General features: G+C 47.6%; 1 protein-coding gene across 1 annotated transcript in view; it reads right to left on the minus strand.

The window, feature by feature from the left end:
• Positions 1 to 1,376: 1,376 nt before the first annotated feature.
• The window catches only part of LOC147668875 (E3 ubiquitin-protein ligase TRIM4-like), an 80,843-nt gene continuing 65,162 nt past the window's right edge, over positions 1,377 to 17,057 (minus strand). Inside the window, exons 4-5 of the mRNA XM_086948377.1 lie at positions 6,852 to 7,104; positions 1,377 to 1,851 (exon numbers count right to left, since the gene is read on the minus strand). Coding sequence (XP_086804503.1) covers positions 1,406 to 1,851; positions 6,852 to 7,104 — 699 coding nt within the window. The 3' untranslated portion in view covers positions 1,377 to 1,405. The remainder of the gene's footprint in view (positions 1,852 to 6,851; positions 7,105 to 17,057) is intronic.

Genomic DNA, 17,057 nt, shown 5'->3' on the forward strand with positions numbered 1-17,057 from the left:
AAGCAAGCTCACCAGTCAGATTCATCTTCCAAATTCCCAGCTCCTGATGAGCGCAGAGTACAGTCCAAATGCTCTAACATCTGGAGTTGCCAAATCTGCGAGCGTAGGGCACTCACAAATTCGGCTATGGGCCATTTTCCAAATCCTCTGGAAAAGTTGTGTTTCTAATAACCAGGTTCTTGGAAATCAGGAAGGATCAGCAAGTTTGACTGAGGGGATAAACCGTTTTTTAACTTAAATAAATTATCTCAGGGGGATGGGGCACACTCTTAGGTCAATTTTGACTTGTATGGATCCAGATGGCTGGACACATGCCTCTTTTTGTTAATATTTGGAAGAATGAGGTTGATGATATTTACTGCAACCCACAGACCCCCACTGAGTGACTACTGAAAGCCAGGGAAAGTCTGAGACCCTGGCCTAAGTATTTTCAAAGATTGGATCCATAAAGCAATAGTCAAAAATACAGAAACCAGAATTCATCAAACAAATACATAAATAGGGAAATATTTTATTTAATTCACCAACATAAATTAAATGTCACTTTCAATGGAAAGATTGGAGATTTTCTAAATTCAACTGAGGCCACTCATCGTCCTTCTTATTTTCTGTTCTATTCTTGCACTACTCCCATGAATCAATCTGAGGAGACTAACTTAACTTTTAGCTTTCTTTACATTCATTGTATGTTTTACATTTTCAGTTTTAAATGTTGCTTCTTTATTTGTATAGTCTTTATTAACTTGTTGTTATTATTTTATTTGCGGATCCCAATGAGTAGGTTTCACAAACCCCCAGAGGTACCGGTTGAGGAAGAGGTGCTGAGTTGTTGGACTGAGCACTCTCTGAGCGGACTGAGAGCAGCGCAGTCAGTTTGACTGGTGTCCTCAGTGATGTAAGCATAACAAGGTACCACCTGCAGCACCTGCAGAGACCGCCACAGCATCTTTGTAGTGTGAAGTCTTCAGAGGCAGCCTCTGAAAATGTTCCAAATACAGTTAATGAAATGAGGAAAAGGTGATCTGAGGGGTGGTGCCCAGAGCAGCAGTGAGAGTGTCTTCTGATGCCAGAAGACACAGTCATGTTGGAGGCAAGTAGCAGCTCTGTGGTAGCTGTGCCCAGAACCACAAGTCCATAATTACCTGGGAACTACTTCAATGATGAGGATTCGGAGGAATGATGGTGGCAGCCACAGGAAGGATCACCTCAAGTCCATGGAGACTGTTTTCCATTCTTGGTTGTAAGAGCTGAGTGCTCAACTGAAGCAGATCCTGTGTTAGCGAAACACACATTTCATGGTTCATGAAGAAGAATGCCATACGGCAGGTTGTTTCAAATGAATCCCCCCACCCACCTTCATGGGAGATTCCATAGAGATCCTGATCTCCTCCTGCCTTTAATTAAACTATTTCTTAAACAACTTTGCAACGACTTTGGTAAGAAGCGGTGGAACAAGTTGTGTTGCAGCAGCTACAGTCACCTCCCCAACTACAATTCCAAGCTTCTCTCCTGACACGGGGCTCCCCACAGTCTCCCCCCTCGAAGACTCTGCAGGCGCGCGCTCTGGAGCGGAAGACGCACCCTGCCCACCAGTGGTGGTTGGGGGTATTACACCCACAGTGTAGATCTGCTCCATTCCCCGCTGAGTTTCTTCCAGATGTTTCCCCAGTTCCATGTGTTTCTCCTTTATAGTTCTTTTAAATGATCTGTGTCCTTCATGAAGCATTTCTATGAAATCCATCTCAGGCACACGTGGTGATAATCTCTGGATCTCTCCGTCCTGTTCCTGCATTGTCTCCGCGGCTTCATGGTCCACGTCACTGGTGCCGACTTCTCCTCTATTCCTTTCATCTTAAAATAAAAAAAGATGAAATATTTATACTGGAAAATATAGTGATACATGGAGCATTGCAATACTTTTCTGCTTTTGAAAAACACTTAGGGGCAGATTTATGATGCCCTTGCGCCGCGTTTGCGTCACTTTATTTGACGCAACTGCGGCGCAAACAATGCACCCTATTGACAACGTGACACATCTAGGAGATGCGTTACGTTGTAAAGCCCTGCGCCATAAGGAGGCGTTCCTGCGCAGGGGGGACGTTCCTGCGCAGGAACGCCTCCTGAAAGTGGCTGAGTGAAATCTATGAGATTTCACTCAGTCACTTTCTGGCCAATGCTGCGTCAAAACCCTGCGCCTGCTTGAAGCAGGCGTAGGCCTTGATGCAGCATTGTGTAGATGGGTCACCCCCGAGCCTTGCTGGAGCTGCGTCGCGCTTGCGACGCAACTCCAGCAATGCGCCACATTTCTGGCACTGATGCGTGACCTGACGTTTTTGCACTTTTGTAAAAGCTGAGTATGCTGTTCAGGTAGGCTGGTCCTGTGTTGTGGAGTGCTTTGTGTGCGTGCGTGAGGAGCTTGAAGGTGATCCTTTTGTCAACGGGGAGCCAGTGTACGTCTCTCAGGTAGGGGGTGTTGTGGCTGCGGCGGGGGAAGTTGACGATCAGTCGGGTGGAGGCGTTTTGGATGCGTTGTTGTCTTCATAGGTGTTTGGCTGGGATTCCTGCGTAGAGTGCATTGCCATAGTCCAGTCTGCTGCTGACGAGGGCCTGTGTCACCGTTCTTCTTGTTTCAGTCGGGATCCACTTGTAGATCCTGCGGAGCATGCGGAGGGTGTTGTAGCAGGAGGAGGAGACGGCGTTGACCTGCTTAGACATGGAGAGGGAAGAGTCGAGGATGAATCCTAGATTGCGTGCATGGTCAGTGGGTGTTGGTACTGTTCCCAGTGTGGTCGGCCACCAGGAGACGTCCCAGGCTGAGGGGGTGAGTCCGAGGATGAGGACCTCTGTCTGGTCCAAGTTCAGTTTCAGACGGCTGTTCCTCATCCAGTCGGCGACGGCCTTCATTACCTGGTGGAGGTTTGTTTTGGCGGTGTGTGGGTCCTTGGTGAGGGAGAATATGAGCTGGGTGTCATCAGTGTAGGAGATGATGTTGAGGTTGTGATGGCGGGCCACTTGTGCACGGGGGGCCATGTAGACGTTGAACAGTGTCGGGCTGAGGGATGAGCCCTGGCGGACGCCACAGATGATGTTGGTGGCTTTGGATCCAAACCGTGGGAGGCGGATGCTCTGTGTTCTGCCGGAGAGGAAGAACGTGGTTCAGTCAAGGGCCTTCTCTTGGATTCCGGCTTCTTGGAGGCATGTCTTTAGAGTGTAATCGCAGACCGTGTCGAAGGTGGCTGACAGGTCCAGGAGGATGAGGGCTGATGTTTCGCCATTGTCTAGTTGGCACCTGATGTTGTCTGTGGCGGCGATGAAGGCTGTCTCGGTGCTGTAGTTTCGTCTGAATCCGGACTGGGACGGGTCCAATATGTTGTTGTCTTCGAGGTGGCGGGCCAATTGCATGTTGACGATTTTCTCGATAACCTTCGCCAGGAACGGGAGCATGGAGATGGGCCGGAAGTTCTTGAGGTCCTTGGGGTCCGCCTTGGGCTTCTTGAGGAGGGCGTTGATTTCGGCGTGCTTTCAGCTTTCCGAGAATATTGCTGTTTTGAAGGAGATGTTGATGACCTTCCATAGTTGGGGTGTGATGGCTGCGTCTGCTTTGTTGAATACGTTGTGTGGGCACAGATCTGATGGAGATCCTGAGTGGATGGAGTTCATGACCTTGCGTGACTCATCGTTGTTGACGTTGGTCCAGGAGGTCAGGCGGTTGTCGCTGGTGGTGTTCGCAGGGGAGGTGGAGTCTGGCGTAGTCGGGGCGGTTGTGGTGTTGAAGCTGTCGTGAATATCAGCGATCTTGGGGTGGAAGAAGATGGCCAGTGAGTCGCACAGTTCTTGTGAGGGCGGGATGTCGTTGCAGTTGGCGCTGGGGTTGGAGAGTTCTTTTACAATGCTGAAGAGCTCTTTGCTGTTGTGTGCGTTGTTATCCAGCCGGTCTTTGAAAGTGGATCTCTTGGCTAGTCTGATGAGGTGGTGATGTCTTCGGGTGGCGTCCTTGTGGGCTACGTGGTTGTCTGGTGTGCGTTCGTGGAGCCATTTCTTCTCCAGTTTCAGGCATGCACGCTTGGAGGTCTGGAGCTCGATGGTGAACCAGGTGGCTCTCTTGCTGGTGTGGCTGTTGGAGGGTTTCTTGAGTGGGGCAAGGGTGTTGGCGCAGCCGTCGATCCACTGTCTGAGGTTGCGGGCTGCGGCGTCTGTGTTGGTGGGGTCGGTGGGTGGGTTCTGGGGGAGGGTGGTGATCAGCTGGTCTTTGGTGACTTTGCTCTAGCAGCGGCGAGGCAGCTGTTGGGTGCGGTGGTGTATGGTTGGTTTCTTGAAGGTGAAATGGATGCAGTGGTGATTGGTCCAGTGGAGGTTGGTGGTATGGTCGAAGGCGACGTGGGTGCTTGTGGAGAAGATGGGGTCCAGCGTGTGGCCGGCGGCGTGGGTGGGTGCGGTGACGAGTTGTCTGAGGCCGAGGTTGGCGAGGTTGTCGGTCGGCGTGTTGGAGTTGGCGTCGGGGTTGATCTTGAGGTGGAAATTCAGGTCCCCGAGGAGGATGTAGTCCGTGGAGGCAAGTGCGTGGGTGCTGGTGAGGTCGGCGATGGAGTCTCTGAGTCCGGCATATATGGGGAGCTGGGAGGGGGGAGCAGCTGGGAGGCGGGAGCAGCGAGTGGCACGGGGCGGGGAAACAGTGGGACGCGGAGCAGAATGGGGCGCAAAGAGGGGGAATACAGTGGCACAGAGGTCAAAAACGGGGCACAACAGAAGGGAAAAATTAGTGGCACAGAAGCAAAAACGGAGCACACAGAGCGGGAGAAACAATGGCACAGAAAGTGAAAACGGGGCACACAGAGGGGGAAACAGTGGCACAGAGGGCACAAACGTGGCACAGAAACGGGGGTAGAGCACACTTGCCATCTGGTACTCGGCAGCAGCAGCAGTGGCACACAGGCAGAGCTGCGTGAAGACGGAGCGACCTACTAGGAGGGTCAGCGGTTGCCTACATTGGGGGGGAAGCCTACATTGGGCATTTTGGAGATATTCGTGACTGAACTATCAAACTGCTTGTAAACTTGTGCACAGGTAGAATATCATATTGAAATGCCATATATAAGGTTCTTGCCTTGGGTGACTCAATCTTATCAAGAAACTCTTCGAAAAGCAGTGAAAATTTCCCATCAAGAAATGTTTCTGTCAGACTGCCTAAAGAAGGCTTTAGTGTTTAGATTACATTTGTTGCGGACACATTCCCATTTTTTTTTTTCACATGATCAACTTTACTACTTAGGGATGTGTTTTCCCAGAGCTCGCGCATGTAAACATTAATGAGCCAGGTCTACATGGAATTGAGACAGTGTTCTCTACCCACAACATCTAGGTCTTTGAGCTCCTTGAGCCGTATTTGATACTTGACGGAATCTTTACTTGGCTGCCATTTGTCCAATGTGAAAGGGCTTGTGGTTCGCAATTTATGAAATGTTTTGTTGCACCAAATCTATTCTTAATGGCTCAAAGGGTGTTTTGTGTGAGGCCGATAAGAGATCGGATGAACCTGTTCTCAATTGTTGTCGACAGAGGTGCATTGCCAAAGCTCCAAACCTCAGAGCCACAAAGAGCCGATGGATCTCCAATACTGGCAGAAGGGGTTGATAAGAAGAATCTTCCAATGCTCTGAATGCACTCCCAGCCTCTGCTTTAGAATTGCCTTACTTTGCGTGGTCTGGTCTGACCATGATAGAGTGCTTGTCAGTTGAACCCCAGGTACTTGAACTCTTTCACTCCCTCTAAAGGGACAGCATGCATATATATTTTTGCTCTGAAGGACCTGGGTGTATTAAAAGCCATAAACATTGTTTAATTAATGTTTATTTCTAGTCAAAGTCAAAGTCAAAATCTTTATTCGTTATTCAAGTAGAAACAACCATAAAAGCACAGGATAAATAATAATTAACACAGTAAAACTTGATGTGCAGATATTAAAAGAGCAACCGACGTATAAAAACACATATTAAAATCAACTATCACAGTTAGGCGAATGTAATAATGACGACAGTACTAAGCAATTAACCCTCCATGCTATTTCTAAATTTTAGGGCAGATTTTAGAAAACCAATCACAAATAATGTACTTTCGGGGTTTAACAATTGCAGGTAGCAGAGTGCTGGTCTAATCTGGATGAAGTTCAGTTTTTTTAGAAGGGGCTTTAGATAAAACCTCCGAGGTAAATCGTAAAAGGGGCAGATAAATAAAAAGTGCACCAGGTCCTGCGGAGACTCATTGTCGCAGCCGCAGGGGTGTAGCACTTGACCTCAGTGGGAACCCTTTGGAACGGTTAACATGAGGTGGAAATAGTCCAGTCGGAACCTAGTTAGCAGGTATCGCTCAAGGCCCGACATCGGCCAAGATAGATAAGGCTCCATGGAAGGTAGTCTTCAAGATAGCATGTTTCCGGACACTAGGTTTGTTTAGTTCTACCTCTTCGAGATGCATATGTTGTGAAAGGGAAAAAGTTTTCCTCACAGACTCTACATCAGAAAGCCTAATAGAATCAGAATTTAAAAAGAGTTCTGAACGCCCCATACCCAAGAAACAGTCTTTCAAATATTTTAGCCACGGGATTTTAGGCATATTATCCAAGGATAAGGCCTCTCTCAGTTGTAGGTGGTTTAAGGTCAAGTCTTTATTTAGCCAACATTTTAACCAGCAAATTAGTGGCCGTAGTGCTAAGGTATCACTTATAAAAGGAGTGCTGGTTTCTTCATGCACTATTAGGTTGGAAGTCCCCCTTGGGACCCCCAACAATTGTTTCAAGAAATTATTCTCTGCCACCACAATGTCGTTAGCTGCCACATACCCCCAGAGTTCGCTACCATACCTTCTTATTGCCACACTCTTTGCCTGATAGATCTTTAATAGTGCAGCAATAGGGCGTTTGCCCATTTTCCTGGAAAAAATAATGATAGCAGTGTTAGTCCGAGTTATCTCCCCTCTTTTCCTCTGGAGTGATGGGCCCCCTTTTAACTGATCATCGAACAGGACGCCCAAATACGAGAAGGTTCTCGTTGTAGGGACCTTCTCATCGTTAACCCGAAATGAAGACGGCTTCTTGTTACGTTGCCCTACCTGCATTACAAAGGATTTAGTATTGTTAATAGATAAATCACAGGCTTTCATAAAACTGTGAAAAGCATCTAATAGGGTGCTAGCCAACAGAAGGGCGTCATCCGCATATAATAACATGGGCAGACCCTTACAACCGACATAGGGGTAATCAGCACCAGTATTTAAGAAAAACTCCTCCAAGTTGTTAATATATTAATTGAAGAGAAAGGGGGCCAAAATATTGCCCTGCCTAACACCCCTGTGGACACTAAAGTTCCTGGACACCCTAAGGACACCCTAAGGTCCTGTGAATACCTCAGGTTAGCCCTAGTATCCTGATGCAAATCCACCAGGAAATTAACCAGATTAGGCTCCACTCCATGGCGCCCATGGCCTTCCAGAGCTTTCCCCGATTAACACAGTCGAAAGCTGATGAGAGGTCCATGAACGCCATGTGGATGGTGCCCTGCCGCGCTGGGGTGTATTTTCCTAGGACCACGTATAAGTTGAGACACTGCGCTATTGTGGAGTGACCGGGCCGGAAGCCATATTGAATTTTGGAGATTACCCCATGTTCTTCCGCCCAGGCTGTTAGTCTATTCAAAATAACTCCACCCACTACTTTGACCACAGAGTCAATTAAAGATATCGGCCTGTAACAGGAAGTGCTATTTTGGTCCCCTTTCTTAAATACTGGTACTATCGTGGATGTCCCCCAAGACCTGGGGCAACCGTGTTCTACTGCTGCGTTAAACACAGCAGTAAGGACTGGCGCCCAGAGAGATACCCTTGATTTAAATAAGTCAGGGGGCATGCCATCAGGGCCTGGCGCTTTATTACTTGATCACCCCATGATGCCTTTCTCGACTTTGCTAATGGTAAAAAGTGGTGGACTTACTCTTTGTTCACCTCTATCATATTCTGACTGTGAAGTGTTACTGTCAAAAATAAGACTAAAATGGGATACCCACTCATCTTCAGTGATATTCGTGCTAACTGAGGTGTCACATACCGTATCAAATAGAGGTTTGTTAATAATGCCCCAGAATTTTTCACTGTTACCGAGGGTAATGGGGTCTAACAGATCTTGCCAAATATTATCCCTCACTTCTGCCTTGCGCTTGGCCAAGGCCTTTTTATAAGACAGGCATGATGCCCTAACCAGTATGGGTTCCCTAGGGTTTAGTTTCATGGCCGAGTTTAATTCACGACCTGCCTTAGAACAGGAGTGGTCAAACCATTTGGGATCCCTACAAACAGGGCCCAACGATGGTACAGTTAGCATTTCGCCTACTTTTAATACAATACCATTGAATGCAAGGAGGATGTCTGGGGGGAAAGATACAGAGGACACGCACATTGATAACTCGGTAGCACAGGATTTATGGATCTTATCATAAAGCTGGTCCGAGTTCACCTTGGCCCATTTGAGGCAGCGCCTTCCATCCGTACATTTAAGAACACCATAATTTGGCGTCTTTTCCCGTAATTTATGAAGGTTGCCACCCAGTGAAATACAGACTGGATTATGATCACTGTGTGCGTTCTCCTGAATTTTAAATCCTAATATAGTTGTATAAAGGCCACTAGAGAGAAAGATGTGGTCAATAAAAGATCCCCTCGAGAAGCCCTTAAATGTAGGAACTAATTGATAGCTACAATCATCTACCAATAACATGGCAGAGATTAGGTCAAATTCATTCATGAATTCATTCAACCTATCCCCCAGGCCAGAATGTTCGAAGTGAAGGCCCCCCATCCTGTGACAACCCAACGATCCAATTGCAGTGTTCTTAGGGTTCCCACAAGGGTGTACATTAAAGTCCCCCATAATGAGCATCCGATGGGAGAGGCTCTCGCAGTGGTGCCTAACAAAGTTGCCCAGATCATCAAGCTTACACTCACCTCTTGGGTTTACAGCATTATAGAAGTTAATCAGGGATACCATTTCCTTCCCTCTTTTAACCGTCACTGCTTGAATGTCAGTATTGTGAGTAGGTGCAGAACAAGGCTAAGTCAATGTACACAGCCAATCCCCCGTTAGCTCTGCCACTTTGTGACGGCTCTGCCGGTACAAAAAAACTTTTTGTAACATTCTATAAATATGTCACTCTCTACCAACCAGGTCTCTTGCAAGCATATCACCGAAAAGGATTTTATAAAGGCTAACCATCTCGGATCTTTCACCTTTCCTGCCAACCCAGCATTATTCCAGGAGATAACATTATAAATCGAAACCTTATTTTCGGCTGGAAACAGGGTTTGGGCTCCCGACATACTCCCTAAGGGGTCAACATTGTTAACTGCGATACTGACCCTCACAGGTGATAGGTGAGCACAGGGTATTTGGCTACTTTGTGCCTCGGTCGCTCCCTCATGTTGTACAATACTCCCAATGTCAGATACTCCGGGAGCGTTGTCACCAGGATTAAAAAGTCAATCGACCATTTCTAGTCCGCTATACCTGTTTTGTGTGGGTATTTGACTGGGTGTATATGGTTGCATATGCCAGCCCCCAGCCCCCCTCCCTCTGCCCCTGTGTCTTGCTAGAGTCCCGTCCCCTTCCATATATAAATGGTGGGGCACGGGATAAAAATATGTCAGAGGAAGAGGTTGAATAGATGACCCATTACTGTGGTGTATTCAGTTACAAATATGTCCCACGGTACAAGGGTCCCTGAAGTTCACAAGCACACAATCGCCTTGTATAGCTTTTGGCCTATGCCCTACCCAGGGCACCCTACACACCATCAGGATTTCACAGGAAACATTGCGGGGAAGTGGTCTATTTCTATTAAGCCAATTTGCTGCCTTATTTTTCAGTGACACGAATGACTCATTATTCGGATAGCTTAACTCAGGTACCTCAGTTAAAACTACCGTATACGGGCTTGATTCTGGTGGTAAGCTTAGCTTCCTAGAGGGTACTGAATCGGATACGTCCCGGGGGGTTTCAGTAGGCTTAACAGCGTCCACCCCTATAGTTGAAATGACAGGTAATATCGCAGGAGCACACGAGTTAGCTATAGATACATTTGATGTGGGTGGGGCTAAAGTTGGAACAATAGCATGCAACACACCCCCCTGTACAGAATTCTGTTGGTCAATACCCAAAGACCTCCCAGTTATCTTTATATAGTCCACAATATTAAGTGTTGCATCCTCGATGTTGGCTAGCCGAAGCTCAATTTGTAGAAGCCTGTCTTCAAAGGATTTATAAGAGGACTTTAATAAAGGCCAAGTTTGGCTATAGCTAAATCCTCCAATGGCAGAGCTGTACCATCAGGATTAGGCACACAGGGAGTGGATACGGGCGGAATTGAAGGCCCTGTTGTCTCTAATTGATTCACAGTCACAGTGCCCGGGCCCGATGGAGAAGAATTGCTATTGCAAGCTTGTTTGGCAAGTGTGGGCTTTCTGCCTCTAGCAGCATCATTTGCCCCCGCTTCCTCTTCGGTATCGCTCCCTCTCGCCTCCCTTGCGTCTGCCTGGTGTTTGGTCTCTCAGGTGAACTATAGTTAGACACTATGGACGTTTCTGCAGCCATGGATATTTGAAGCTGATCAGCTAATGAGGTGAATTCATGAGCCTGCGATGGAGGGGGGTTATGTACAGTCACAGGAGTGTCTATGATGTTTACTCGGGTAATGGCTCAGGGGTACGGGCCTTAGCAAGGTCTCCCATAGAGGATCTTTTCGCTAGGGCAAGGTCTTGGGAAACCCGTCGCTCCATTAAAATGATCCCCTGATCAATACCTGAATTTGCCCGAATTATAAAATTGTCCAATGTCCCTGTTAAGTTCCCACTTGAATTCAAACCCTTACTTCTGCTTTCGTGTGCTGACATCTTGCTGTACGGGTGATCAACCAAGCTGGTACTTACAGTTTAACTTAATGTCGTAGATGTACAAGGCGCCACGTGAAAGAGGGGTGTCCCGGTCCGGTCTCCAACGGACTCGAACGGGCTAAAACGGGCCCGCCCTTGGCCCGGGCTTCGCCTGGCACGTCTGCGCGCGTCCGTGCAGCGGGGATGATGATGTATTAAGTAGGCGCGGAGATCAGGGGGTGCGAGCCAGGTGTGGGCTTAACAGCGTGCCCCCTTTGGGAGTTGTAGTCCTCCAGTCCTTGTTCCCCTGTAGGCAGCAACCAGTGTCCCAAACAGCGATGCGGCTCCTGCAGCAGTGGGAGCAGCGAGGTGCTAAGTAGGCGCGGAGATCAGGTGGTGGGAGCCAGGTGTGGGCTTAACAGCGTGCCCCCCTGGGAGTTGTAGTCCTCCAGTCCTTGTTCCTCTGTAGGTAGCAACCAGCATCCCAAACAGCGATGCGGCTCCCGATAAGAGATCGGATGAACCTGTTCTCAATTGTTGTCGACAGAGGTGCATTGCCAAAGCTCCAAACCTCAGAGCCACAAAGAGCCGATGGATCTCCAATACTGGCAGAAGGGTGTGATAAGAAGAAGATTCCAATGCTCTGAATACAGTCCCAGGCTGTGCTGTAGAATTGCCTTACTTTGCATGGTCTGGTCTGACCATGATAGAGTGCTTGTCAGTTGAACCCCAGATACTTGAACTCTTTCACTACCTCTAAAGGGACAGCATGCATATATATTTTTGGTCTGAAGGACCTGGGTGGATTAAAAGCCATAAACATTGTTTAATTCATGTTTATTTCTAGTCTATACGAATCACAGACACTGGACATGTTTCTTAGCAGAGTATGCAGCCCGCCGGCGTTTTTGACAGTGAGAGGGTATCCTTGAAAGCAAGAGGTCTAAGGATCATCTCCCCTGCCAGATTGGGGAGACATTGTGACAGTTGTAGAGATGCTAATTTATCCCATTGATATAAGGAGTGAACACTTTCGATGCTAAGACACAACCTTGGCCGGCGTCCGATCTGTCAATTCCCCTGTGTCCCTTCATCTGACCTGTGCGTAGTTGTACTGTAAAGTCGTATGATTAGGGGCAGCAGTCAATCTGGCATATGTATTCTGTGTAGAATCAATCCTAACGGCCCCAAGGGACAAGATCAAAAGCTGCCCTTAGATCTGTGAAGGCCACGTGCAGGCGCTGTGAACTTAACCTGATAGACTTCCAAACCAAAAGGGAGAGAGGCCAGGCTTCTAGTCCAGGACTCTGGCTAGGTTCTCTCTGCTCATGATTTGTTGGGCAGTATCGATCAGGATAATAAGTCAATAATTAGCTGGATTGTCCCTTGTGCCTTTCTTAAAGACTGGGTTTATTTCAGCCCCATGTCCAGGTGGCAGGAGTATGAAAGCCTGCCGCAATTATATTTGTAAGTAGGTTAACGTGCAATCTCCAAATATATGCTTCCGAGCTGTAGAGGCCAGCCAGGAGTTTGTCCAATCCCACCCCTTTGCCCTCCATCATTGAGTCAAGAGCCATCAAAGTCTCATCTGTGGTGCAAGAAATAAGATCCAGGCTGGACTCCACGGGGCTCAAGCAAAATGATCATGGAGATCAAGTTATCGACTAGGTGACTAATACAACTTCTTGAAATGCTTGAATCATTCCTCTGGCTGAATATCCCCTTCGCTGCTCATGACGAGCTCAGCTCGTCATGCAGTACACTGGTCGTGTGCTGATGACGAGCTGAGCTCGTCATGAAGAAGGGGGATCTGAATATTTCAGCACCCAGCGGGAATTGCTCTAGCAGCCAAGGTGATATGGAACTTATCTTCCTTTGGGAGACCTCTGCTACCATGTGATCAAAGGTGCCAGAACTTCTTGTTCTACACATTTTTCAAGTTATCTGACAGATCAAGTTGTTTTACCTGCTCCCACTCCCTTTTGCTGGTAATCTGTTTGAGCTCTACTACATCCAGCAGCTGCAAAATTTATGGGAGGAACCTAGCTTGGATGAATGACCTTTTAGTTGATCAATCATACAACCATGAATAAATAGTATGGGAATCGTGTTAGGAGCGATATTAAGTATGGCTCTAATATTCAGCAGCAGTTCCATGTAATCCAGCATATTTTTTGGCAGTCTTTAATCCATGGCCATCTAATGGTCCCTCCGTTATTAGATTGAAGAACAGGCCCTGACCCCATAGCAGTGGCCGCCATGTCATGAATAGGAAAGTCTGTCAGCGTTGGAGCCTTATGATCGATATCCGTTCTATCCACAACCCCCCAGATCCCCCATGTTTACCCATATGCGTAGATCCAGCTCAATGTTATCAATGTTACTTCTCCTCATGGCCCTCTTGAAAGGTGCCTTGGGTGCGATCAGAGAGGGGACGGCTATTCCAGGATCATAACCCATGTGTAATCCAGCTTGAAATGTTACCAAAGTGATCTTTTTATATATATTCGGTTGTTCGTTTTAGGAATATTCCAGGCTCTGTCCTCCTCTTTCCTCAGATCACATATGGTTCTTTGGAGCTAAAATGTCATATTGAAGTCGCCTGCGACTAACAAAAAATGACTAACAAAATGATGTTCCAAATACTCATTGAGAACCTGCATGGTTATAGAGCCCTTTTTGCCATTTGAACAACAATTATACACAATAAATGTGTTCACAGATGGGAACTAATCTGAGGAAATGAGAAGCCCCAGGACATCTGGGAATGTTTTATCTAATAACTTGATTTGATATCAAGTGTACTTTGATCCAAATGGTTAGCTCCCTAGATGAACGCATCTAAAATCAACCGTTCCCGGTCCCGGTATTCATTTCCTTTTTCGTTCCCTTATACAGCGCGCCTCGCATACGGAGCTCAATTCAAGCACTCCCTTTACGATACCTGGGCCGCAACGACACACGCCGCCAACCCAGGTAGGCTTCTGTCCACCCAAATCAAATCATGTACATAAGTTCTGGCAACTCCAAGCCTATGTGACACTCATTCTAATTTTATAGGTCGGAGAACTTCTTCGCAAATCATTTCAGACGGGAAACCCTTTTTTCTCCTACAAATACAAGACGCAAGGTATGGGGCTTTTTCGAAATAATGTGACACATTTTTTTCGGTGAGGTTTATATGACCATACTAGCCTCTGTTTTCATCTAACAGGACTTAAAGATACACAACCTTGATCTCCACCCTCTAAGAGGCGCCGGACGGTGCACATAGAGGTAGGCCTTCACTTATAATATGCCTCCCCATTCTTTTGAGAAAACGAGAATGCATTTTTTTGAAACTCTTAAAACAACACATGCTTTATCCATTTTAGAATCAAACCTTTGAGGTGCCGCCCCCTGTCCACCGATCAGTTCTTAGGAGCCTGATAACCACAGGTACCCCCTCTTTTTTTCACAACCTCATGAATCACACTTATTCATGTGAGTCTTGGCTTTCAATATTGTTCTATTTTTTTTCTGACACAGACAACTCACAAAGCCCTGATGAGGGTTCGAACACATTTGATTCGAACCTGAAACGCGTTGGCACTCCGCGCGAGCGCATCAAAACATTAAATGTGCCTATGCTAATGAATGAACGTTGTATAAGCTCTTGCTTTTTCACTTCGCTTTGGTTGTCTTAAAACAGGAATTTATTTGTAACCATATATCACTAAATGTGTTAATATTTTTGTCCTGTGTATTTACGTATTTCATGAATTGTTGTTTTCCATAATTGTTTACATTTGTATAATTAATGTGTTGATTGTGTTGGTATATCTTTTTCTTGTTCTTAAAAATTTTCAAAAAATCATAAAATATTATGAGTAGTAGGTATAAATAAAAGTACCTATACATGTGTCATTGAGTTACACTTATACCCTCTTTTTGAATCAATTCCATTCTATGAGGTGTGGGCAGTCTCTATTTTTCTGACCCTTGCCGAGTGGCATGTGTAAGGAGGGCCTACCCGGGAGGAATTCTGTTGGGCGCAGAGAGAGTGCCCCACGCTTGAAGGCTTGCGGTAGCAGGCCGAAGCCCATGCAACCATCCAAGAGACCGGCAGTTATCATGTGTACTGGGAGGATAGCCTCCTTTACAGTGAGCCTAAGGTTCCGGTGCATGGATCTTTGAGGGCCTTAGTGGTCCCCAAATGCTACCGGGCCTTCCTATTAGAATTGGCCCATGAAATACCCTTAGCTGGACACCTGGGCCAAGACAAGACCTTTGCGCTGTTGGTCCCGCATTTTTATTGGCCCAGGATGAGAGTTGCCTCTGACACCGACTGTAAGACCTGCAAGACTTGCCTGGCGAGTGGCAAGACTGGGACTAAGGTGAAAGTCCCTTTGGAACTGCTCCTGTGTCAGGGGGTCCCTACCTGCCACGACTCTGCTACTGATGTTTGTCCCTCTTTGTTTCCGCCTCAGCACACACAGGATGTCCGCTCACCTTCCACGGCCGCCTGGGCTTACCCGGAGGCGGGGCCTTCATCAGTGACGTCATCCCCTGATGTCCAATCATCGCTTTCGACGGCGCTGATAACGCGAGAATTCGAACAGAGGGGCGCAAATGCCGGAGCAGAGCAGGAAGCATCGAACATCTTCGCCGCTGGACGGAAGGAACCCAGAGCCGGATTGCTGAAGGAGACCGAAGCAGGAGTCGAGGAGAGACCGCCAGCACTACAGCCAGGAGGCCAACGGCACCACGCTCCGCCCAGCCACACTTCACCTGGAGAAGTGTGGCACCGCAAGGTACGGGCTCGTATACGGGGGCTCTTTAAGTCAGAGGGAGGGAACGGGTAGAGGGCGGCTAAGTGGACAAGGGACGGGAGCGCTTAGAGTGCCACCCCCATTAAGGAAACACAACAACCGGTGATGGTCCCTGTGATCCCACCTCACGTCCTTTCCGCGCCCCTCGCTCGTATCAGATAAATAGTGCAGTCCAGTAATGTGGCGTATTCTTTCTTTCTTTTCATTTCCGCACAACGCCCCTTGCGAGTGAGAAGACCTTCCGCCTGACGTTCAACTGGGGAGTCCTGGTGGAACAGAAGAAAGACCTATACGTCGGCCTACAGTCTTTGATTCCTTTGTATATCCAATAAACCCCCAGTACCACTGCAACCTACTTTGTGACTTTGCCTCTTTGCTCACTACCCTAGAAACAGCAACCCTTACAAATGGTGCTGTGACTCGGATTTCCCCTCTGAACCGTCCTCCGATACAAGTTGGAAGCCCTGATACAGCAAATGAAAGAGGCCCAGGACAAACTCGAGTGGGCAATAGGCCAAACCGCTACGCAAGCTGACACTGACCGCACAACATTTTCCAACGCCATACAGGCTCAAGTGGGTAACCTTGTGAAATTGGCTGAGGGACAGAACCAACTCATGACTGTGTTGGGTCAAGGTAGAACGAATGCCCCCGGTACCGTTGTCCCTCTTCAAAAATTCACCCCGGGTGATGACCCTTTGGCTTTCTTCCTTAATTTTGAAAGGGCTGCCAGAGCCAGTGCTTGGCCTGGGGATAGGTGGCCATCTTGCACCCCTACTAACAGGCGAAGCCCAATCCGCTTATCAAATGATCAACAGAGATGGCACCGCAGTTTATGCCGTTGCAAAGAAATATATCTTGGACTGGTTGGGTGTAGATGAAGAAACCCACAGACTCAAATTCCGTCAGGAACGCGGAACCCCTGGAGATCTTCCTAAGACTCTGTTTTACAAACTAAAATCAGCCGCAGACCTTTGGTTGAAACCACAGGAAGGGAACATAGACGATGTGATGAATAAAATATACCTTGAACAATTTCTAGAGGCACTCCCCTATGGTACGCAACGTTGGTTGAAACAACACGCAGGACTGACTCTGGAACATGCCATTGAAATGGCCACTTCTTACGCCCGCGCCCAGGGACGTCCCCCTGTGAAAGAACCGGAAAAGCCTCTGAAACCTGTACCAGGGAGGGTCGAGAAAAAGTATGCAAAGCCTCTGTTCGAACCTCCGCGCCCAGGTTTTCCCAAACCTGAGGTACAACCTAATCCTGGTCCTTAATGTTATGACTGTGGTGAGTGGGGACATATAGCGAGGTTTTTCAGAAAAAAAACGAAA

The sequence above is a fragment of the Lissotriton vulgaris genome, unplaced genomic scaffold (genome assembly GCF_964263255.1).
Source record: "Lissotriton vulgaris unplaced genomic scaffold, aLisVul1.2 SCAFFOLD_1441, whole genome shotgun sequence".
Lineage (NCBI taxonomy): Eukaryota > Metazoa > Chordata > Amphibia > Caudata > Salamandridae > Lissotriton > Lissotriton vulgaris.